At 36.8% G+C, this 25,971-nt stretch overlaps 2 protein-coding genes across 5 annotated transcripts in view; one reads left to right on the top strand and one right to left on the bottom strand.

Annotated features, from left to right (window-relative positions):
- Positions 1-77: 77 nt before the first annotated feature.
- On the bottom strand, positions 78-16,493 carry glrbb (glycine receptor, beta b). Of its 3 annotated transcripts, XM_043257937.1 has the most exons (11): positions 16,163-16,489; positions 15,051-15,122; positions 13,641-13,783; positions 13,101-13,207; positions 12,266-12,333; positions 8,845-9,071; positions 5,872-5,954; positions 5,125-5,265; positions 4,832-4,984; positions 3,395-3,681; positions 78-885 (listed from the first exon to the last, which is right to left on the bottom strand). In XM_043257937.1, exons 3-11 carry the CDS (start codon positions 13,760-13,762, stop codon positions 589-591), a joined length of 1,485 nt encoding a protein of 494 aa, XP_043113872.1. In that variant the 5' UTR covers positions 13,763-13,783; positions 15,051-15,122; positions 16,163-16,489; the 3' UTR covers positions 78-588. The 3 variants fall into 3 exon arrangements, with proteins under 3 accessions (XP_043113872.1, XP_043113871.1, XP_043113870.1); XM_043257936.1 differs by lacking the exon at positions 15,051-15,122 and having other exon boundaries at positions 3,410-3,681; positions 16,163-16,493; XM_043257935.1 differs by lacking the exon at positions 15,051-15,122 and having other exon boundaries at positions 16,163-16,488.
- A 4,960-nt stretch (positions 16,494-21,453) lies between these two features.
- Positions 21,454-25,971, top strand: part of pdgfc (platelet derived growth factor c) — a 42,193-nt gene continuing 37,675 nt past the window's right edge. The window contains exons 1-2 of one of the 2 annotated variants that reach the window (XM_043258122.1): positions 21,454-22,045; positions 22,154-22,220. In XM_043258122.1, the coding sequence (XP_043114057.1) occupies positions 21,971-22,045; positions 22,154-22,220 (142 nt within the window). In that variant the 5' untranslated portion in view covers positions 21,454-21,970. Of the gene's footprint in view, positions 22,221-25,971 lie in introns of both variants that reach the window. The other variant, XM_043258123.1, reaches the window with a different exon arrangement.

Here is a 25,971-nt window from a genome sequence, read left to right as displayed (position 1 = left end):
ATTTCTAACTTTTTTTTAGGATATGATATGATGCTTGTATATCTTACAAATAAGAAAAGGACTCATAAACCATGAAGTCAGCTGAGCCATTGGGCCATTTATTAATAGTTAATTCACAAGCACAGAAGATGTTTGTTATTTTTTTTCCTGCTTTATACACTTGCTTGTAATTTCTGGAATGCTTGTAATAGGAACATCAAAAAGACAGTTCTTATGGCAGTGTTTATCAGTACAAATGTCTCAGCATCATCTTAATAGCTGATCTGTAGGTCAAAAATAATGTATATTTTAAATACAATATATTAATATCAATATATTCCATTTCCACATGCAAGATAATAATTTCAAGTTTGTGCATAAATTAAATATAGTAGATGAAAATCTATGTTTTAAGCAATGCCTTCATTCTTTCTATTCAAAAATGTTGTTTTTTTTTTACTAGCAATAATGTGTTTATTCCCATAGTTTTGTTCTGCCTGCACATCAGTGGCAAAACTGCTCCGTTTGATGTCTGAGGTACAAATTATATGGACCGAGACGATACGAAGGAGGGAGAAGTTGAATGGAAGCAGTTTAAACTTTACACAATCACAAATACACAGACCAGTAGATGACATTAAAGAAAAGGAAAGAGAATGGGAAAATTGCACGAGCATAAAGATCTATGCGCTTGGCTGCCGAGGGGATGACAGGTTTAGGAGGTGGCTGCTTCTTGTTGTTCTTGGCTTGCGATTTACCGAAGGCATTACCAACTTCAATGGGTTTGCCGTAGCAGTCAAAGTTTGAGAGTTCAAAGTCCCGTGGCAGAGAGCCTACGATGCTGAAGTCATTGGAGCGCAAATCCGACTTGGAGGTGCATACCTTTTTGCACCTTGTCTCTGTCACCTGAGAGGGATAAAGAGGGAGAGAGTGAGAAAAAGATGAATAAAGAGAAAACATGTCGGATCTCAGCAACATCTGGTGTGATTTTTACGGAAACGTTAAAGAGACAGTTCACCTAAAAATCACTTCCTCACCCTAATGTTGTTCCAAAGCAGTATAACGTACTTTCTTTAATGAAAAACTGAAAGAGCTTTCCTGAAATAAAATAATAGTAATAATAAAATTACTAAATAATAAATGGTAATAATTATAATAATTTTTTAGAGTATCTGATTTTATTACATGAGTGTTTTTCAAAGTGTGAAATTAGCATTAGTTAGTTATTATTATTCCATACATCTAGTTTTACATGTAGTTTTAGGAACAATGTGAATATGAGTTATTGATAGCAGGATTTCATTTTTGACTTAACCATCCCTTTAATTTCACACCGAGGTATTTTCATTTGTATAATTAGGAAATGAACAAATGATAGCTGGCAGGCGAATCATTTATGCATTATGATACTCATTCAGGCATCCGACATGGACAACTCACACCAAATCTGATTAAATGTTTCCCTTAGATTTTTGTTCCTCAGGTAGAGGCACATGCGCTCTCTTTCTTTTAGCGTTCTCCTTTCTCTTGACATTCAAGACTGCTGGGATTTTGAGGACAGGCAATTATTTTGGGCTCTTCCTGAAGCCCTAACAGGGCAGAGGCAGTGTAGCATGGCCCTCCCACGCAGAAACAACAGGAGAAGGAAAAAAAAAAAAAGCAGTGTGAAGAAACACCTACCTTGCATCAAAATAGAACAGGACAAGACAAGCATTACGAACCGATGTGACATCGCACTGTCTGTTTCTCTCTCTCTGACTAACAGAGCAGAGGGATGTCTGGATAACTGATGTCTGATGGTCTAATGCCAACTTGTCTGTTGTATTAGTTCTGGATGTGTGGAAAGGGGCAGAAGCCATGCAGTGCTGGACCGCACTACTTCCCACTGGGCACACAACACTTAAATCCTCAAACAGCTTGATATCTTTTCTAGTGTGTGGGGACACATGCACAGATTTAGGAAACTGTCTGTCAAATGCAGTATTGGAGCTTTCATATGCTTCTGATAAATGCTGCCTGCTCAAAAGCGTCAAGCGTGTCTGAACAGCCGTGAGATGGCTAGAGAATCAGTAGCAGCAAGCAAGCTTTGGGATGCGTCCAAACAGCTCTAATTCAGAGCAATGAATGGGGCTTTCTTGGAGGTCGGTGACTTTCAGGGGTTGTGCAAAGAGCATGTGGGTTAATTTGGGGTCAGATGTTCTTCTGGTAGCTGCTGGAGGTCCGGTCTGGGAGTAAATGTGTGACAGTGGTTGAAAACACACCGCATCCTTAAGCCTCCCTCTGGGACCAATTTAAAGCTTATAATAGACTTGAGTAGAACATATTATTCAGCTTATTTCTCCTGTCTGTCAGGCTATCCTTGCCTTCAAGCTCCTTTTCCAATTGTTGCTATAAAGCTGTCTGTTTTCTGAAGAACATGAAGTACTGTGATTATCCAACCTACACTTTTGCATGCAGACCTGACATTAGCAGTGCATGATTTTAGATTATATAACCAGAAAGACAGAAATGCTGGCGAATGCAATAAAGCAGAATTGAACGAATGAGCTTTTTGAAAAGGAAAAATCACCCAATGAACCATAATACGTGTCCCCATGTGCTGCTTAGCTCATGCGCTTGTTCAATAAATACATTAGCAATTAAAAATATATAATAATAAAATTAACAATACATTAGATTTACACTAAATTATTCTAAATATAATTGAATTGTTTATTAATGTTTATATATGAATATACTGTATACACTACTGTTAAAAATGTGGGGTTGGTGAGATTTTTAAGCCTCTAATGCTTACCAAAGTTGATTCATTTGATCAGGAATACTGTAAAACAGAATACTGTATTACAGGTTAAAAGTGCTATTTTCTATTTAAATATATTTTAAAATGTTATTTATTGCTGTGATGGCAAAGCTGAGTTTTCAACAGCCATTCTCGTCACTCCATTTCTCGTCAGTGTCACATGATCTTTCAGAAATAATTCTAGCATGCTGATTTTGTGCTATTTTTACTTATTATTATCACAGTTGCAAATGGTTTAGTTGCTCATTATGCAAATTTTGACAGCATTATTGATGAACAAGAAGCAACAACATTTATCTTAAATTGATAGTTATAGTTTACAACATTACAAATGCCTTTACTGTCATTGTCGATTAATTTAATGCTTGCTTTCCCAATCAAACAATTAATTTCTTTTGTTTAAAAATGGATAATTGTCACAAACACTTAAAAGTATTAAATTAAATATGCTTGCTTTTTTTAGAATATTGTTAGAGAGAGAGAGAGAGAGAGAGAGAGAACTAGGGTATGTTGCTGAAAATTACAATATCGTAACAGCACAAAATAACACCCCAAAGTGCTTTTCATTATTACTATGAATTGTGATAGTAATACAGTATAATCATTTCTGACCTGTAGTGTACTGACATGTATAGGGGTGCTTCCCATGCCATTGATGGTGTTCTTGGCGGGGGTCTTTCCCTCCGCCTTCTCCTTGCTAGCAATCTTTGCTCTCTCCGCCTCCAACAGTTTAGGGCTGTTAAGCATCACCTGAACCACAGCGTATTCGACCAGAGAGGCAAAGCCAAAGAGCAGGCAGGCAATCAGCCAGATGTCAATCGCCTTTACATAGGAGACTTTGGGCAGTTCAGAGGCCAGAGACGTGCACTCAGAAGAGAGCGAGAGAACTGACAGTATCCCTGCAGACAGAGAGAGGTCATTAGATCAAATGAGCCGAGGAGAGATGAGCTTACACACTGATCTAAAGTTGTTTCCAAAGATAATACTAGAACAGACTGTAAAACATAATTTGAAAGCAACTGTAACAGTATTAGGTCAAATATCTTTCATATTTAACAGGTTTTCATCTCAAGTCAAAGATTGGTACGATTTTGATGCTTATGTGCTTATGCTTATCTACAGTATACTGCATGATTTATTTGATCAAAGTACAGACAGCAAAAACAGTAATACTGGGAAAAATAAACATTTTCAGCAAAGATGCATTCAAATATATATATATATATATATATATATATATATATATATATATATATATATATATATATATATATATATATATATATATATAATATATATAAAATCTAGTTTTCATCTGAATCTAAGTGAATCCAAACACACACATACAAACCAAACAGTCACAAAATGCTATAAATGACTGACCTGAAATGACCATGGACAGTGGCATTTTGAGATGGCTCTTGATGTAATCACATTATACTGTGACTGTGACAACAATGTGGACAGAATGATGGTGGTACTGGAATCACCAATAGAATTGCAGAAAAAATATAATCTTAACCAAATCACAGCAGAGGATTTGCAGACATTTTGTAATGTCCACCCATGAAAAACACCCAGTGCAAAGGAACGAGGATGTTTCACGAAAGCAGTGCATGCATTTATCATGATTATCAGGCTATAATTGGAAAACACAAGACATCGTCACATTCCACGGCATCTTGCATAATCTTCAACGTATCTCAGATAATCCTTTCTCACTGACCTCTGTGGTTCCCATAGAGACTTAATGCCTGTGGGCTGCAGCTGAGGCTGATGGAAATATCCTGGACATGCATTATATTTCCTTGGAGATGCCTTTAGGTTAGCAATTGATGAAAAGAAGCTAGAGTGCTGTAGGGGATAGAAACGATCACCCTAAACCTCCTGCAACGACGGCATTGAAAAGATTCATTGGTGGATGTTACATTGATGAAAACGGGGGATGAAAATGTAAAGGATGTGGTCTGTTATGGGGGTAAAGGACTCCACAGACACATGAGATGAGGCGCTGATGCTTTTGGCAGGACTGACGATTGTTAAAATTACCCAGAGGCACACGGGCAGCGCTGGCGTCAGGGTTAATCCAAAAAGAGAGCCAGGAGAGGACGACAATGAGCAGGGTGGGAGCGTACACACCCATCATGTAGAAGCCCACCTGCCGCCTCAGAGTAAAAATCACCTCCACACACGTGTAATAACCTGCATACAAAAGTTCAAAAGGTTGCTTTAAACGGACATGGTTTTTTCCTGGAATCACAGCTAATGGCTACCTCCTCAACAAGGCCGGAGAGAGCTTGTATACACATTAGTGCCATTCATGGAAAGTGGAAAGCTTTTACCTGTCCCTGCGTAGTACTTGGTGCAGTTGCCATATTCAATGTCCTCTTGTTTAATATCGAACTGAGGCAGAGCAATCTCATCCATCTGTACTGGGTCTCCAGACTGCCACATGAACTGCAGGTCATCTGTGGTGTAGCCAACTAGACACACATAAAATAAGACAAAAATGAAATGTTACAAATAACAATAATAACAGTTAGACTCCAGAAAACGTCTAAAACAGAGCAAAATGTACTATTTATATTATAACGCTAAGGAATATTCTGTGTTTTATCTGCATTCTAAATCACAAATTGCTGTCATGTTCCATAAACTGTCCAGTTCCTCTTCTGTTTTTCTAATGATTTTATACTTTAGTGTTTGACTCTGTAAATTTAATTGAATTTTAGATTTTTAAGCATTATATTTATAGTGATTGGGTTTACCCCAAAACTTTCTAGCAATTATATATGTACATAACATCAAATATACCAAAACAAGCTTTTCTTATGATTACTAATAATGATTACCAATATTCATCACTCAGGTCGACTAGTGACTGGTTTTACTGTATGTACTGCATCCATTCTTTTTATTTATTTTTATGAACTTAGGAACTCTGATATTTTGTTTTGGCTAATAATTGTAGCAGAACATTGTAGCAGAAAAAACAACATCTCCCTCCTTTCCTTTAAACACTTTGTTATTATTGCCTTTGTTATTATTACATCAAATACTTAAAAATGATTGTATTAATTTTCACCTACAGCTCTCAAGCTGCATTTTGCATCGCTGGGTGTCCATGGGGAAGAGAGTCAAGTCCAGTGGACAAGAGAGGGTTACAGACAACCTGAAAAAGTCAATGTCAATGAGTCAATGAATCATACAGCAGCCTGGTGAGTTTTAATGGAAAATTGCTTTTCTTTAAAATACACTATTTGTTTAGCTATATATGGTCACCTAAAGATTATATCAAATTTGCAATTAAACATTTAATTTTAAAGCCACGGAAATTAATAAGGTAAAATATCAAAATAACAGATTCCGCTTACTGCATTTAAAGATTCATGTTAAATATTTTCAGTTTTCTACATTTTTTTTAGCATCAGGTTGCTTTACATGAAAATCCAAATTTAACAGATTTCATAAATGCCACAGACATGAAAGGTCTTTCCTGATAGTGAAATAAAATCTTTTTGCAGTTCCTTTTATTGTGCACAGTAAGCACACCATGGCGTATTTATTTAAAACAACATTAACACATGAAAGTTTTTGGTTTTCTCCCGTAATCTGACAGGCACGATCTCAGATGCAGCAAAGAGCTACTTTTTACACCAGCGAGGCCACACAACACTTGAGTGCACGAACTGAAGCACTGTGCCAAGATATTTTTATAAAAGCCTGGGAGAGGTTAGAAAGAGCTGTTTTTGTTTTAAATGTATCTTTATGGTGCATTATACAAATTATCTGAGAGGAAGAGAGAAAGAGTGAGAGGATGTGTCTGATGAGAAAAAAACTGTGCACATAAAGTGGCAAGAAAAAAAAAATCCTTATGAAAATAAACAATGTGTACATTATATTATCTTGCTCCAAACAATATATAGTTATGATTATTATTATTTCTTCATTTTATTTATTCATCTCTTATAATGTCCGATATACTGGACATTTTGACTTGCATATACAATTTCTCCATTTTCATTTGAATTCTGAAGTACGGTTTTAGCAATTACCTTTTATGTTTGTTTTTTTATTTCAGTAGTAGTTTACTATTTTGCTATATCAATTTAAACTGAATGAAAATGCTTTTTGTTACATATACACACACACACAGCATTTCATTTTAGTCATTTTTAAGCTGACTAAAGAAAAATTCAAACAAATCTTTGCACAGAATGTTTCAATAAGAAGTATGATTCTCAATTTTATTTCTAGTACAGTAAACATTTGCAGTAGAGTTAGGAGGTTATGGGAGTAAAGGGATAATAAAATGTCATAATAAGAGAGGGGGTGGTATATGAAATGTAAAGTCTATGCATGTACAGTGTTTGAGGAAGTTGAAGGTCCATAGACGAGTAAAGGCAGAATTTGTTTCAGGGAGGTATAATATGAAATAAACACTCTTGTTTCTTTTTAAAAGACTCTCATTAAGACAGTAATCCCCTGCCACACACATACCCAGAGACAGAGCAAAGCATCCTGGGCCGATGCCAAAAGTGAGAAAGGGCTCACGGAAGACCACCCAGCTCATGCTGTGATCCGGGTGGCATGGAAAAACACTGAAAATACATTTGCCTCAGACATAACAGAGCAAAATGTGATGCTCTTAAACACACTTCCCATCCAGACTAAAATGGCTCTGTGCCAGTGTTTCGATTTTATCTTTACCCTAAACCGAACTGTGTCCAATGCCCAGCTGGCACAGCGACCAGTTACAACTCACGTTTGTGTAGAGCATAACGGCTCGTGGAATTGTTTACCTTGATAAATAACTGTTTGTTTAAATCTATCGGTGTTGATAACCTTTTGCTAAATAAAACAATATTTCCGCGGCGCTGCATGCGTGGACAGATCTACAGCAGGTGTGTTCGCTGGCTACTAGAAGTCTCTGAGAACTTCATTCACTCGGCAGGACCTGCAGATAAAGCAGTGGAAAGATAATGACAGAGGTGTCCACCACAGCTAAAAGACTGAACTTTCACATGGGATCAAATAGCAGGAGCTGTAATTTAGGTGTCAGTGGTGAGGTGAAATCCTAGGGTCAACAGATGTATCGAATCTCCAATTCTCAGATCACTTGAAGTCCCCTGAGGTTTATTAAAAGCATTAGGAAGAGCTTGGAGAAGGGCTAAGTCACCGCTTCTGTATTTTCTGTTATTTTGATTATGTATACTTTATAAAACACAAATTTTAATTCTTTAGGTTGTATGTATATTCAAATTAGCATGAAGGCATGTTTAAGGCATTAATTATGTAATTAGGACTTAATTTCTTGTCATTGTGAATTTATTCATTGCAGTTTATCTCACAGTGTGGTTTTAAGTACACTACCATTCAAAAGCTCAGGGCAGTTTGAAGAAAAATATTAATACTTTTATATCCTTAAAAGTATTAAATTAATCAAAGACTTTTACTTTTAAAAATGCTGTTTTTTTTTACTTTCTATTCATCAAAGAAAAAGTATTGAGTTTTCACAAAAATATTAGGCACATTGAAGATAAGTGTAAATGTAAATGTAAATTAAATGTAAAACTTTAAAATTGTTTTTTATGCAGTAAACATAAGAAACTAAAGAAACTAAAACATAAAAAATTATAATAAAAAAAATTAAATAAAACATTCACTGAACCCCAAACTTTTGAAAAGTAGTTCATCTCACATGTGCAACATTATTTCTTGTAATTGCAACTTTAAGTCTAACTTTTCTCAGAATGTGACATTTTATCTCACAGCACAACAATTTAACTAATTTAACTCACAATTTAATATTTCATTGCTCCATAACAGGCTTCCATAAATTTGTGAATATGTTGAACCATTCATTTCACCTTGAGATTATCCTGCACAGTCATTTGTTCCACTTTAAAAGGCCTTGACACCTAATAAACTCTTGTGTTTGCTTTGTTTTGATTGCTGCCGTAAATAATGTGAGTAGGTGTTACTAGCACTCAGACCTCGTTTGTCACCATCCTCAAAGACAGAGGTTTGATGCTTTGCAAGAATAGAGCGTAAAAGTTCACCTCATGCTGATGAGGACATCTCCGTTCCTGAAGATAAATAGCAGGATGTTCTCCTGAGTGACATCATGAAAGTTAGCACTCTTCTCGTTGGCAAAGAAAAGATCGGGTTTCCACAGGCATTTGAACATCTTCGGGTCAACGGTGAGCGAGTCCGACTTGAAGTCCTGAGGAAGCCGGAGTCTGGGATCGTTCCAGCGCTGTCTCAAGAAGATGTTCACACGATAGTCCTAGGAAATACAAGCCAAAATATCCATTAAAGTCGCCACGAATTCAATCAAGCCTGAAAAACCTGGTATTTTGTGACCATAAACTGGCTTCTGGGTGGGTGGATGGATGGTAGTTAACAGGGTTGACACCTGTCTTTGTGTTACGTGACAGGAAGCCTTGATTTGGACACAAAAACAGCACATTAGTCCTTAGGGTGACAGAGGAGCCCAGGTGTCTTAGGCATCGCCATGGCAACCAGCATTTCTCACGACCTCTGAGTGATGTTTTTTAAAAAACGCCTGTCTCTGAAGTATCCAGGCTCCAATAACGGCTGGTATTGAAGGCGCACAGCTGCGGCGCTTGGAGCTGCTCCTATTTACATTTCCAACTATCGCAAACATCAGAGGCGTGCGACGGGTGCTGCAATGAGGGCCCACGCTGTATGTGAGCACCTACACTAGGGAAAACACAGGGTTCGTTAAGTCAGATTGGCCCCAGCTTCCCTGCCGGCTTGCGTGAGCAAAAGGCTTTGAAGTGGCATTTTCTAGTGGAGCTTGTTTTGCTAGAGCTGATACTGTGAAGACAGACGACATGCCAAATAAAATGGCCACACTCCAGCTGCACTAGGTCAAGTGAATTTAGTTCCTAAATGTTATTGGGTGTGTTGTCCCTGCGTGTATGATTCACATCTTGGTATGTCCTGTTTTTCATTCGGGATGTATTACACACACGATGGATGGCACTGTGTCATCCCAACCAACAGGAAACTTTCTTAGAATATTCTGGGAAGGATCTTTCAACAAACATTCTCCCAGTAACATTAATGTTAATAATGATAATTTGCTATCTGTTAATAATAATAAGTTATCTGGTCTTTGATAATGTTCTCAAAATGCTAGCACAAAACATTTTTATACATCATTAATGGAACTTTTAAATGTTTTAGTTATATCTCATTGTAATACTATCGCCCCTTAATCTGCGAGTTTCATCGTGCCATTGTGTTTTTGCAACGGTGTACCAGTTCTAACGCCAAAGTTTGAGCAAAGCATGTTAGCTGTTCTGTCAAGAACAGAACACTATTTAGAGTCCCAGTTTCAGAGGAGATAGCAGAGCAGTGGATTTATTGATTTATATGCTATATTATAGTGTCAGTATTATAATCTGTATATTATAGTTCTTAAACATCTCTGAATGGCCATTGTGTTCACATACTCAACAGATATTTCTGTGATTGGCTACAGTGCTCATCACTTCATGCTCTTCACCAAGCGCTTACCAAAGTCGTTACTGCTGCCACACAGATCTAATATAAACTAATATAAGCGATTTCTTTCCCAGCGGCTTACCTTTACAGACATAACCAACTGTGTTTTTGTGACTTGTGTATTTTTAACATAAAGAAGTGTGTATTTGACAATTTAAGCGCTATAAGACATAAAAGAGAGTTTAGTACTCTATTTTAAATGTTACTACTTGTTTTAGAATGTTTAGAACATTTTATAACATTTCTATATTGTTTGCAAAATAATAAAATGTAATGTTCCCCTAAGGCCCGTTCACACTACATAGTCACCACAACAAAGATTAACAGTTTATTATAAGCATGCATTGCTATTTTTTTCTTCTGCTACTTTAAATGATTGAGTTCTCTATAAAATTAGAATGTATTCTAACTGGCTGCCAATGTTTTTATCATTCATTAGCTGAAAAAAGTTTCTGTGTGGCATTCGAGATGTTGCGTGGACTTTTTGATTCTGTTAAATTTGGAGCATTTTTTATATCATTATCATTGTAGCTATCGTTTATAGCTATCCTGGCTTTACTGTTAATACATTAAAACATTAAAAATTGATGTTTTAAACTTTCAAAAAATAATGAATGAAAAGGTTAGCAAAATGTTTTTTAGAATATAATGCTAGTTGTACCTTCCTGTTCAAATGGTAATAAAGTGCTATAAGATGCGGTGGGCAAAGTGGCCTACTTCTTACTAGTCATGTATCTGGAGAGGTTATGAATAGCCCTTTTGTATTCCTGTTGTATACCACCTGTTCATTTTAAGGTTAACCACAGCAGAACGATGCAACATCAAAATGGGACCTCATTTCCAATGCTATAAAAGCTCGGTGTCACGCAACACTCATGTAGAAGTGAATGCAAAGCTATATTCAACCTATGACACCATGCAGCGCTGGGCAAAAAACATGGCCTTCTGATGTGTTTCCAGGGGAAATATTTTCAGTGGAGGTGATCTGAGACACTCTGGCATGATGGCTTGTTTATGGGTGTCACTGCTCATAAGGAGCCAGACGTAAGATTGTGGGGTCTGGAGCTGATTTTTTTTTTCCTGGTGGAGTGTTAAGTAAACACGGTAAGCCTAAAATAAAGCTCACAGTCATGAATCCAATCGTCTGTCTGGTAGGAGTTGTCTGACATTTTAAAAACTTTTTTTTTCTTTTTTTTTGAGACTGATCTTTGTTGATCTGCTCATTGATTTTAATATCAATAACATTTTAAGTAAGAAAATAAAACTTAGCTGAATGATATTGAGAAAATGCAGTGGTCAAACTTCTGGCAAATGTCACTTAAAAGATTTTAGTTCAGCTTGTTTTGATAAACATCTATATTCAGGAAGCATCTGTTTTATGGTGAGATTACAAAGAAATTGACTGAAAACGACAGAGATTTATATGAAAAAAGAAACTATTTAAATGGTTTTTGCGATTTTTGTAAAAATGAAATCAATACCATCATGTAAAAAGGATGTATTAAAGTAATGAAAAGGGACGGTGAATCTATTCATATCTATTTAAAAAATGCTGTTCTTTTGAATTTTCTGTTTATCAAATAATTCTGGAGAAAAATGCATCACAGTTAACCAGATAGCACCAAAATAAATTAAAATGATTTCCAAAGGATCAAGTGACACTGAATACAGCTGAAAATATATTAATAAAATCTGCATTAAATATGTTAAAATAGAAAAAGTGTTTGTACATAGTAATAACACCAAATTATAGTTAAATAAATAAATACAGCCTTGGTGAGCGTCATAGATTTAAAAACACCAACCCCAAACCTTTGAATGGTAGTGTTTATATATTTATGATTATTATTATTATTATTGTTTATATGCTTTACTATATTACTATATATTATATATACATTACTATATTTTCTATGTCTATGTAAAGACAAAAGCGATGTACAATACCATAGTAGTCTCTTGGATGGACCCAAAGCTGTTGATAAAAATGTTCACACGATCCTCAACAGGAATACCTAAAAACAAAAAAAAACGAACAAACATCACATCAAGCAAGACATACCAAAAGTCATTCTAGCAATATATGCAGCACACTTTCTCACGGACTATTACGGGTAACATTAACTATTTGGTTTATACCATGAAGCATATGTTTTCACTTTATGTATACTACGTGGAAAGCTTGGCATTATAGGAAAATGCTTCAACTACTCCACTGCTATTCCTATTCCCAAGATTACAATGTTGACTTTAATGACTGCCAGGAGCTTTCATCTTGCCCAGATATGAAGAGCAGCTGGCTGGCCATAGGGAGTAATAACACTGAATCATACAGCGAGCTCTTAACACTCAGACCACATCAAGGCCCGCGTTTACGTTGAATGCCAGCGAGCGGGGAGGCGACAGAGGTTCTCACTCTTTACAACCTGCTTCATTATATCAGGAAAGGCTGCCAACAGTAGCATAACCCAGAATTAGGTATCTGCCACAATGTATATACATACATTAAAACATGCTTTGTACTGTTTAATAATTGGACATAAACGCATTTCTTGACAGGTGTGCACGCAACAGACAGCGTAATAATATCAAGTGAATAAAAGGCAGTAAACGGTACCAGCAGAAGTATATATTTACACGAGGAAGGGAAAGCTTGTTGCTATTGCTGAAGCGGTAGTGCATTGGTTGGCCGTTGGTATTTTGAGTGGCTGCTAGGAGATCTCTATTTGGCTTTTTTTGTGAATCTTGTTTGTGATTACATATATCACGGCGCTATACTGACCTTTGAAGTTGGGTCGGATTCTTGGGTCATAGCTGACCAAAAGCCTGTTGAGGATGTTGCTGGTAGAGTTTGCCGGAACCCGGGCCAGATCTTCTGACGACAGCTGCCTGAAGGGACCCAAGACGGGGGACATTAGGGTGCAACCATTAACAACAACAAAACTATGTGAAATCATGCTCATGTTTAAAGTCTCAGTCATCTGTTTATTACAGTGTCTTTCATTTTTCTTTATACTCTTGCAAAGGGCAACATTTCCAACTCAAGAGCCAAACATTACGACGATGTGAGTTACTTCATGTGCGAAATGTGAAGTATACACAACATTAGAGCAGATTAAATAGATAGTTAAGCCACAAATGAAAAGTCGGCTTTACTACTTGAATGTTTCAGTTGCGTTGATGTCTGTGCAGGGTAAGAAAGCTCTTTTAAAATATCATGATGTGCGTTCTGAGGACGAACAAAGCTCTTATGGGTTTGAATGGCATGATGAACCGTTAGTTAGTCTATAAAATCCATAAAATGTTGCATACAAATACTTACGAAGGACAGTAAACTTGTTTTCCTTTCTTCTTTCCCTTCTTAGCAGATTTTTCTTTGGTGAATCCTCCTTCCATCCAGAGACAGATGATAAGCAGCAAGAAAATCACCTTTACAGCCTTCATATTACAGCAGTTTAACTTAGCCTGGAAGAGAAAAAGAGCAGGTATATATGTATTACATTAAATGCATACCGACATTTTTTATATAATGATTATTAGGTAATTTAAGGCTGCTTTTTTTAAATATTGTAATTTAGTCCCCTTTATTTAATTCCAAATTAATAACAAAACAAAACAATGTCAATGTTTTAACACCTTCTATTTAAAAAAAAACATTGTTTCCTTTGTTCAAAGCCTTTCATAAGCAGAACACTGAAATTCCCAGCAATATTAATGGATAAAAATGTCTTCTCTCAGAGGACATACAGTTAGGGCAAATCTGCGCTGGGCTGTCTTGGAGACTGATGGTCCGTTGGCTCAGGAAATGTGGTTCTGTTGTATCCGTGACCGCTTAAAAAATGGTTATGGGTCTCTGTCACTGTGGGTGGTCTGACAGTGTGCTTCTACTATATAAAAGCACATTCTTTCCACAATTATATAGGACAAATTGTTGAATTAATTACAAAAACGACCAATTTTGCCCCTAAATACTGCCTCATTGATATGTCACAAGCGTTCTTGGTATCCTTGCAAGTTGGGCATATTAGTGGGATTAATTCATTTAAAATGTACTATTATAGGAAATAACTCAGTTATACTTAAAGTAAGACCTACATGTCAGCAGTATGAACTATGAACAAACGTGGGCCTTTTTGACTCATGTACAGTCTTCTGTACAACACAACCATCCACGAGTGTCCCAAATGTAAAGGAGAGGAAACAACTGGAAAGATCAGCATGAGGAATTCCCCTCTGAGGAACACTGCCAGAAAACTCCCCTGTCTAGACTCTTCCACCCTCCACCTCTGGAGGCCTGATTCTGCGCCAGTGCATTGATCATCATCTTAACTGAAACAAGCCAGCGTTCATGCACACTCCTCCAATCTCTCACTCATTCCATCATTATTATTATCACCAGATGCCTGTGTTTCTCTTTCCGATCTCTCTATATCTCTCAATCTCTCTCATTCCCTGATTCAGCGGTCATGGCAATTTGATTTTAATGTTCTTCCTTGGAAAGACACACACAAACACTGACTGCAGGTCTCCATATGAGGTACAGAAATTCAAGAAATGGATTATAATGTTTTACTACTAAGAGAGACATGGTTTTGCTTTATTTTCACAACAGACTAAATCTATGTAAACTTGACTCTTATTCAATTGAAACACTTCTTTTTGGCCGCCTGCCCTTAGTAAGTCTGACTGCTTTGTTCACAACAAAAAAAAAACAAAACAAAAAAAAACTCACTCTGTTTCACTTATACAGGTGATGTTCATTTTTTCATGATCTCTGACCTATAACAAAGATCTGTACAGTAACCTAAGGAAAACAGAAAAGCATCTGTGAAAACATACATTTAGTTATGTACATTATATTAATTATGTCTACTGTAGCTACGCAATATGAAGAGGTTTAAGCAGAATGCTGGTTATGCAATATTATCAAGGCTCCATATGGTGGTTGTTCATCTTCATATACAGATAAATATAAAAATGCATTGCTGATTAATTTAAATTTCAAACATAGCAAAATAAAACTAATAATTTTAAAATAATTTTATAATTAAACGTTAATAAAATAAAAAATAATGGGCTACCAAAATATATAATATATTAACAAAAAAAAAAAAAAAAAACATAGGTATAACGCTTTAGAATAGGGAACACTTATACACTGTTATACATCTGTTCCTTCAATAAACTCCTAATTTGCTTCTTATTAATAATTAATCTGGTAGTTGTTAAATTTAGGTATTGAATGGGATTAAGGATAATGTCAGGTAAAATAAAGCATTAATATGTACTCAATTACTAATTAATAAGCAACCTAAAATAAAGCTTTACCGAAATACACATTAAATACAATTGCATAAAAATGCAACTGCCCGCTAGAACAAATATTTCACACGTTTATTACACACGCTTGTCATATGGTTATCATTTTGATTAAGCAATAAAATAATATCATAGTTAGGCCCAGGTTACATAATTGTAGCCTGACAGATGACGCTCATATTGGCGAACCATCTCTCCAGTCTCATACTGCCTGCTTATATCGTATGTTTATGCAAAAGCGGAAAGGTATAGCAACGACCTGTGGATGCATTTGAGCATCAAGTTGAAGAAGTTGCATTCAGGCACGACAGAAAATAAAGCAGGTTACGGCAGCAGATGGGGGGAGAAGGGAAAACATAGCAACAACATCCTCCATGACGACGAGGGGGTTGGGATGACGATGATGAGGGGAAATACAACACAGAATGACAGCATTTACGCGCGTCGCACCTACCCCCATTCATCGCACACTTCTAAAACGCTCGATCGTCCTTTTCTTTAAATATTACACGAGGTTTCACTCACCATTTCAACGTGGTAAAGGTTGTCGTTCCGCGAACGCGATCCAATAAGCGCCGACAGAGCATTCGGTCGTTAAAAAGCCTTCACGACCAGTCGCCGTCTATATCGCATTCTGCTCGTCCTTCCTCCAGTCAGAGCGAATCAGCGCGAAATTTCATTACGACGGCGATTCCCGTCCGTTTCTCTTATCTTTTTCAATTTCAACAATCTGAAGAGAATCTATATTCCCGCTGTCCTATTGCATTGGTAAAGGGTTGCCAAGATGGAGACTTGTGTGTGCACCTGTCATGCAACATGCGCAGTAGAACGCCGTACAAGGACAGAATTAATCACACAGCTTCCACAGCAGTACTGGAACATAATGCAAGGCCATCACACTTGCTCTGCCGTTTCAGCACCATCGTGTTCCTGAAAATGATCATCACACGCATTATTCTCTATCGTGTCCGTGTGATGCTTGAAATTGTGCTTCTGTAATAGAAAGAAGAAAAACGGAGAGAAAATAAGAACTCGTGCAGGAATTATTGTTATGCTTTATTTTGATGGTCCCTTATGAAAATTCTGTTGACAATAAGTGGCTTTGCATCTACATGTCATCTAACTTTATTAGAGCGTTAGCAGAGTATTAGTCGATTGGTAGGGTTAGGATTTGAATGTGTTGACATGTTCTTGAAAAGTTACCTATAGTCATTGGTAGATCTTCACAATAAAGAGCAAGCAGATAATAATCAGGCAGTCTACTTATACTATAATGAAATTTAGTTGACATGTAGGTGCAATGTTATTTATTGTCAACAGGGTGTTCATAAGGGACCATCAAAATTAAGTGTTACCGGAATTATTGTACACAAGGATGTATGCAAAAAAAAAAAAGGAAAATAATAATAATGAATGAATGAATGAATGAACACAAGGAAGTAAGGATGCAATAAGGAATAGATGCAACAGATAGAGAAAGAGAGATAAAAGAATGAATCAGTGCACACAAAAAATAATGTAAGAATGAATGTTTTAATAAAAAAAATTATCCATGTGTAAATAATTAAACACAAAAACCTGGGCAAACTGAAAACAAAAGTTGACAAAAACATGGAATCTAATAATTGGTGACAATATGAGTCAATAAGATTTACAAGCTTCTTTTTTTTATAAAGGCCAGTCAGTTTCATCTGAGATCACCAGATTAGGGAAATCACAAGGGTTAATGTTATTTCTTTTATCATTTGTTTTTAATATGTCCCCCATACTTGTTCCTAGCTGAAGAAATTGTGCCATTTTAAGGTTAAACGAGAGCACTTCAGCAGCAAGCAAAGTAAAACACAAGTGTGCCAGCCAACAGTCACAAGGTGCGAATGTCTGTATTTTTAAGAGCATCGGGACACAGCACCAGGTTGTTAGTGGAACGTAGCCATCAGGTACAGCCTCAACCAGAGGCCTAATACATTTTTGTTCTCTCTGAGCGCCGTCAAGCACTCTATTACTTCCTCAAAAGACAACACAAACTTTAAGACGTGAACCAAAAGCGAAGCTCAGACACATTTCTCTCCCATGCAGATATTCTCCAAGGGCGAATGGTGGGCGAATGGTGTTTGGATTAAGTGAGAATGAAAACACAGACGTTCACAAATTTCCACAGGGCACTCTGGCGTTCAGCAGAGGTCCAAAGACCTCAGGCATTGTTCGTATGAATTATACGCAATACTATACCTCCTTCATCAGCTTTGTCAGAACAATGGCCGTCTTAGTCTCTGTTTTTCATTGTAGCGGAGCAGAACGCATTAATAAAGCGTGGACATAAACTAAATTACTGATTAATACCGGTTGAATTAAAACCCCGACAATAAATGACCAGGAACAAAGGGAGGCTTGTTTTCAGAAAACGTTCAATGTTTGGCCAAAAGCCACAGAGCTGATGGACAATGTAGCACCGGTCCAAAAATATGTCAGTGTGTTCTAGCAAATCGAATGTGGTATTATATCTGGCATGCGGACTCCACTTCGCTATCAGTCTCCACGCACCCCTGTGCTGACACATTCCTCATTAAAAATGAAAATAAAAGCAGCCATAGGGTGAAGGTATAGTTTACTTTCTCAACGACACTGATGCCGATGGCGTGAAGCTCTCAAAGGGTGACTGGCAAGCGTTCCAAAGGTCTGAAGGAATACCAGGAAGACCCTAATGGAGAATAACTAGGCCTCTGAATTACTAGATGTGATAAATGACATGTAAGAAAGTGACTGTCCCAAAATGGAGACGTCTAGATTATGAATTTAAAGAAGTTAGTCAGAGACATTATAAGAAGTTTATTAATAAATCTGTATGACTTATATTCTCACTTTTCCCTGACAATGTCTATTTCAGGGATTCGCGCTGTTTCTCATGCCAGAAAGATGTGCAAGGAGCATGACTCATCCTATAGACTCTCACTCATTCGCTTTATAACGTTTTTATCTGATCAAATCTATCAGGTTCATCTGTCTTTTGAAGTACGGAGTGTGATAATTCCTTAGGTCGTAATTGCAGCTTAGCAAGAAATTGTTTTAACTTTTACTTTCCCTTTTTATGTCTCTTGGAACAGATCCAAATGAATCAAAGGGAGCAGGTCAATAGCCTACTTCTCACACTGGAACAGGACCAAATCACAGACTAGAAAGCAATTTACAAGGAGAGAATTTACTCACCTGACAAATTACATGGAACTTTAACAGCTACAAATGTTCAGTACAGTACAAACAGAGATCAGATGTTAAACACAAGAGGATTTTTAAAATCCATGTGGTTTTACTATAACAAGAATGTCTTTATACTGTATGCTACTTAATATCATTTCGAGCTAAATACCTTGACTTTTCCATTTAATGTCAATGTTGGACAAAAGAAATGTTACAAATTTCAAATGTAAAAATTGAAAAAAAAACCTTAATATAAATAAAATATAAATAAATACAAATATTATTAAAATATAAAAATACTCTCTTGGTAACTAACTGAAATTAAATTTAAGTGCTAAAATAACGCAAAAGTACTAATAAATTGAAGCTAAATAGAAAATAAAAAAAATGGCAAATGACAAAATGTTCTAAAATGTAAACTATCAAAACTATTTCTAAGGCAATACAAAAATACTATAATAATATATAAATAATACAAAAATAACACTGGAGTTGACTGTAAATCATCAGCACGTCATTGTAATGTCCCTCACCGGTGATGTGTTTCCTGTTCTGGACAATCTAATGTGTCATATCCTGCATGATGGATACTACACTGGATAGAAGGTGACACAACGTTTGTTTAGTTTAGTTTCCTCTATGACCTCATTGCAAACAAACAAAGATTATGTTCTCGCTAATGCTACAGCCGGATGCTAACTCGGTGTTTGCTGGCCAGACAGGCGGTGACCGCCGTGACCTTTTCCTCCAGTCCTCAAATAGCCTTGTTTGTAATTTCACTGTTTATCTAGATTCAATATCAAAGTCACTCACAGGACCACCATGAAAGCATAAGACACTGTAGTGTCTCGAACAAGGCAAAATAGCAATCTACTGAAACCCCTCCCCCAAATACAGAGAGAGGGAGAGATTCTTTCTGGCAGAGGTGCTGACATCTGCTGTAGGTTTTGGGTTGGAATATGATACTCTCCCATAGTCTGCACATGACCTCCAGTCTGGCGGCTCCACATACTACACCTTTCCAGTTTATGCTACTGAGGGATCCATAAGCAATATTATCTGCATACCTAGAGGCAAATACTTCTACAAACCAAAACATAAAGCATTAGGTGTTTTGTCTTTAGAGTAAAGTTTACTTTCAAAACCTACTCCTTTTCTTACTGTCAAAACAATCATTCGTCAAAAAAGACCATAATATACCTTTCACATTTATCGTACATGTACTGCGCATATGCTATAAAGACTTCCCCTCTACAATTGATGCTCCTGTCTACGTTGCACACAATGCAACAATAAAACGACAAACTTCGAAATCTGATCATTTGAACTAGATTGAGATCTTCAGCTTCTACAGGCTTCTGGTCTCAGATTTTTTTCCCCCTTCTGTAGTGGTCTGGGGCTGAAAGTGAATTGCTTTGCCATTGCATCATTTGTCTGGGAGAATCACTTCAATGTGTGCCCTTCTCTGATTGTTTAGTCTGCCATAGAAATCTACACCTAACAGGCACGTAAGGAACACATTGACAACTGGGAGATGAGATTAACCACATGAAAAGACCTTCATGGGTTGATGCTTTGAGCAAGGAGAAGGAAATAACTTACACAAGGGGAGTAAGTGCACTGTCTGCAGCTTTGATTTGACAAATTAAGAGGTCTTTAGCGGTTCCCTTAAGATGCTTTAGGCATTGTTCTGACTTCACAGTGATGAAATGCCAAACAAAATGATGAAAAGATTTAAACGTAAGAACTGAAACAGGCCACAACTTGTGATAATAATAGTGTTAGGCCTTGTTCCAAATGGTCACACCCGTTCAGGAAGCCTTTCCATAAACATGCGAAGCAGTCGTGAACTAATGATTAATGCATCTTCAAGACCATTTGCAGAAGCAGACTTACAATAATGACAAAGGTGACAAGTTATTAAAGTTATCAAAGTATATTTTAAGAAAATGTATTGCAGTGGAAATCTTCTTCTACTCCATCAGGTATTCAAAAATAGGGAAATAGGCTACAGATGATGCTACCGATGCACATATTATCCATACTACATAGTATGCGAAATTAGACACAAAGTAGAGTGATAAAAAGTGTATGCCAAATGTTACCTAGTAGCATCTACTATTTCCAGTAGATATCCAAAGTGTGCATCCATGCACACTGTAACTGTTGATATTTCTGTTGTGGGGGTGTGTGTGTGTGTGTATATATATATGTATATATGTGTAATATAACAGGAGAAAATGTGTGTATGTCATCTATATATATATATATATATATATATATATATATATATATATATATATATGTGTGTGTGTGTGTGTGTGTGTGTGTGTGTGTGTGTGTGTATGTGTGTGTGTGTGTGTGTGTTTCAAGCACCACGACCATTCAACATTAAATTTATTTAAATTAAAAAATAAAATGTTCATAAAATAACATATGTTTTGAACGAAGTGTATCTTTAATGTTATTTTGAATAACTTTATCGATTAACAGACAAAATCAGCATCACGTTATTGACCCAGAAACATATGCTCGCTCTCATTATCTCTCTCTCTCTTTCTCTCCCACAGACAGACACACACACACACACACACACACACACATACATATATACTTGTGTGGCAGGGGAAATGTGAGAAATATAGTGTCTCTCACTCCCAGCGACTGCAGCGGCAGCACCAGCAGCAGCTTGTGAATGGTCCCCGCCTCTCCGGGGAGTTTCCTCCACGGGGAACTTTTACTTTATGTGCAGCACCTGTTGTGTCGCCAGTCGGCCGTCTGCGCTCGCCAAACACTCGGAGCCATCTCAAGACTCCCGTTTCCTTCAGAAAGTTGGACTCGCAACGCTGCAAGTGCCATTTTTTCCCGGAGTCAGTCGCTATGTGTTGCCTTACTCGAACGGACTATCTGTGTTTGCGAGGGAAAGTCGAACACTTTGCAAACAGGCAAACGCATGTTTCGCGTCTCAGCAGATCATAATTTCCACGTTTGCAACTGTCCTCCTGAACACTCGTGTTTAGACGTACAGGTGTGGGCTTTCTAAGTTAACAGCAATTAATGATTAAGTTTGCGCGGATGCTCCTCTGGAAACTTTCCACAGAGAAGTTTTCGCTGTAGAAACTCTGGCCGATCAGGATTATGTGGACTTTACTTTACGCGTGCCTCTTACAGATGTGTCCAAAGTTGGATACGCGTCTCACGAACAATATTTCTGTATGGTGATTGAAACAACACATACTAAGTGCCTATAAGCACCGACAGCCACCATTTATCCAAATGATTCCTTTGCTTCTCTTGATTCTTATATCGTCTCTTCATCAGCATGAGTCGGTGGCGGAATCGAGTCACATCAGTAAGATTCACCACGCCAGCACGAAACAGCAGAATGGTAAGTTCAAAGAGTCATATGATTTTCTTTTTCTTCTCTTGGCTTGCGAGAGACTTCTGATGGTGCTTTACAACTAAATGCGTTGAGTTTTACCTGTGCAATGGCAAGCCTTTTTAACATTTGTTCTTTAAAACGACTCGAATGTTTTATTAAACATTTCCCATTTATCTGTCGTATTTATTATATGTTCCTACGATGTAAGTATTAAAGCTGGAATACATGCTATAGCAACTATTGGAAATGTTGCAAGTTTTTAAGATTAAATACTAGTAGAACTAATCCAGCAGCAGTTAGAATACACCCTAGTGATAGATGATATCTATCCACGTGCTTCCATAAAAAAATGCAATATTTTGCATGTATACTAATAGTAAAGCAATATATAAAATGTGACCAGATTTAAAGTAGCCTGTTACCATTCAAATGACTATTTTGTTGAATACTATTAATTCTATAATAGCAGCACTAGTATCTAATAAATAATTGGTGATATACCAAATATTCCAGTGACTGTTGTTCTTATTCAGTTGATGCAAGAAATATTAATAGCTAGAAGATATATCAGAAATGTTTTTCAAAGGAGCAAATGTTTAAACAGCTTGCCACAAATGGCTACAATTTAAGAGGTTCACACAGCATTATGCTTAGGAAGTTGAAGTTACCTTTGGCTTTCATGTGTATGAAACGCACATCTGTATGTGTATTTAAGAGGAGAAAAATCTCCGGGTAACCAGGTCCCCTGGGGAGGGATTTCTCTCTGATCACAGAAAGACTCCATTCATGAAGCGTGGGGTGCCCCGGGGCCATGTAATTTGCTTTCCTCCAAATCCCACCAAAACTCACAGGTGAACTTCAAAAAAAAAAAAAAAAAAAAAAAAATCATAATGATAAATAAAGCTAAAGTTTCCATTTAACTTTGCTCTGAAACTATAAGCTCAGTGTTTTAGAGCAGGCGTTGGTGGGGACAGGCAAACTGTCGCCCATTGCGCACCATTAACAAAATGTAAACTACTACTTGTGTTGACTTAGGCGAGGGAGCGCCCCTTACTGTGTCAGGGGTGAAGCAGAGTGGAAACATCTTGCTTCTCTGGGCCCACTATCAGAGCTTTCATTGTATTATCATTCTTTCTGTGGAACATGCAGAACATGTCTACTGGAAAGCGATGTTTATATGGAGAAATGTATACTTTGTTTTTTGTTAGGAAGCCTTTAAATGTATGAAGTCTTTGTAAAATCCTAACATTTTTGTGTAATAAAGACCGGCTTAATTGAATTGGCACGTCTAATGCAGCGCATATCCAGTCATCTCAGATTAGAGTTGTGAGCCAAGGAAGACCCTTGCGATTGCCATTTGATAGGGGTCTTTGGCTGTAACGCCACCTTTATTCCCCAATGACTTAAGAATGGAGGTGAATTGGTAGTGTGCTCTGCCAAGGGTCTCTGAACGGAGAGTCTTGTTCTCTGGCTCTCTTTAATTGCCATAACAGTAGATGCTCTGTCGCAGCCATCTCTGGTTGGTGTTGATTGAGGCAGTTCTTCACCGCTGATCTGAGGCTGGTTTTATTTTGCAGCTGGAGTGTGAGGTTAAGGTCAGGTTAAAAAGCTGCTTGACCAACTATTTCAGGTTAACCCCAGTAGAGTCTGCCAGCCCCACAGTTCATGGAGTCATTCATTCATTTCATAAAGCTTTTTCCCCAAAAAAAGGTTATTTTGGTGCACTGGTTTTCATACAAATGGAGGTGGGTGAAGATGCTTCCTGTTCTATCCTCACTAGTGACTCAAATGTCTATGCTGGGTGTCTGCACTGACCTGACCATTAAATGCTGATTCGTGAATCATTAAAAATGACCATGTTGAAGGTTAGTGCGCTACAGTAGAGGCATGTTTAGGGTGTTACAACAGGAATTGCCAGTTGATTAATCAAACTGCAGATTAATGTCATATCAGTGTTTTCCATAAACCACATTCAAAGATGATACAATAATACGTAATGATAGTAGATGAGAGGATTTGCTTTATAAATTTTGATTGTTCAATGACATGCATTGTTTTTTGGGTTTTTTTTTTTATTTTTACTTTTAAATAAGCTCATTCTCCAACTCCCACAGAGTTAATAAGTTGAGTTTTTCCGCCTTTGAATCTTTTCCGCTGATCTCCAGCTCTGGCGATAGCACTTTTAGCATAGCTTAGCATAGATCTTATTATTTCTGGGGAAGTTGGAATATGAGCCTATTTCCAAAAGAAGCTGTGCGTTCCTTTAAGCATCTTGCTGCATGTTTTTTGTTTTTGTACATAAAAGTTTAAAAACGTATCAAGGTTCCTTCAGTATAAACTACTCCTTACTCATTCTATGCCGACTGATCTTGTGGTTTGTCAGGTTAGATGACATGATTAAATATGTCCATCTTTTTTATTATGTTGAATGATTAGCTGTACTTATTTAACATGTTAAAATAACAGCCATATAGTTACGGCCATACAAGTAATGTGGAGATTTGTGTTAGAGAACAGAACCTAAATGGTTGTCTGCTCCTCTTAAAATACCCATTTATTTTCATATCCCAACCTCTGAATGAGCTTATGCACAATTTCCGCCGTTATTTTAGACTTCAGTGTGAAATTAACAACATCTATCATAGATGTACTTAATTGTAGAGCCATGTTATTGATATCAAATTTAGATGTTATCAGCATTAACTAGATGACATTAAAGAAGAGAGTCAGTCAGATCCCAGACCTGAACTAGTGAGTAGTTGTTGATTAACCCTTGTTGCAACAGTGTTCAATGTCTTACCCTAATGACAAAGCTACAGGTACTTGCACCATGGTCAGTTAGGCATTACCATCTTTAACTGTATGTACAAGCCTGTCCTACAGCAGTGGAGGGGGTTCAGAAAGCAGCTGCAGTTTTCTAATGGTGGCAGATTATCTGCCATTAATCTGCTGTAACCCTTCTGACATCTTAGGCAGAGATGTGTGAGAGTCAGGCTTAATAACAACCAAGTGCCTCGCGAGGCTCTGCGTTACTGGATTACTCAGTTAGGAATGGGGTTAATGTGGTGCACCAGCTAACGGGGAAATGCGGTGCGCTTCACATATCTGACAGTTAAGTGGTGGGTGTGTAATGATTAAAGCATAGCATAGTTTGAATACTGACAAGCAACACTTCGCTGTGCAGGTAAGACCTTAAATCTATTAATGTGTACATTTATCAGGGTATTTCATGCACATCATACAGCATTAAATTAAATTCTCTCACCCTTATGCAGTGCTATTTTAGTGTCATGTTTTTATATATGTATTTATAAAATTGTTGTATTAAATATTCAAATTGTTAATATAAAATTAGTAAAATAGTAAAATAATAGTTAATAGTAAAATATTCAAAATATAAAATATCTTCTGTTTACATTGTCTTTTTTGTTGTTGCTAAATGTCACTATATTTGTATTATTTTCACTTTTAAAGAACAATTTCCCCAGGAAACTGCCTTATACAAAAAATATAGTTAAGTTTTTTTACTTCAATCAGGCTTAACATTTTTTTTTTTTTTTATTATTATTATCATATTATCATCATCATCATTATTATTATTATTATTATTATTATTATTATTATTATTATTATTTGTGAATTTTACTAGCAATTTGAGTAAACAATGTAAAAAATACTTTTTTCCCATTTCCTTGTATAGTATTACTCAATGCTTAAATGTATAATTATACAATGTAACCATTTTTCAGTGTGGTTA

Source organism: Puntigrus tetrazona, chromosome 14 (genome assembly GCF_018831695.1).
Source record: "Puntigrus tetrazona isolate hp1 chromosome 14, ASM1883169v1, whole genome shotgun sequence".
In the NCBI taxonomy this organism is placed as follows: Eukaryota; Metazoa; Chordata; class Actinopteri; order Cypriniformes; family Cyprinidae; genus Puntigrus; species Puntigrus tetrazona.
This window is presented reverse-complemented; position numbering and strand designations above follow the sequence as displayed.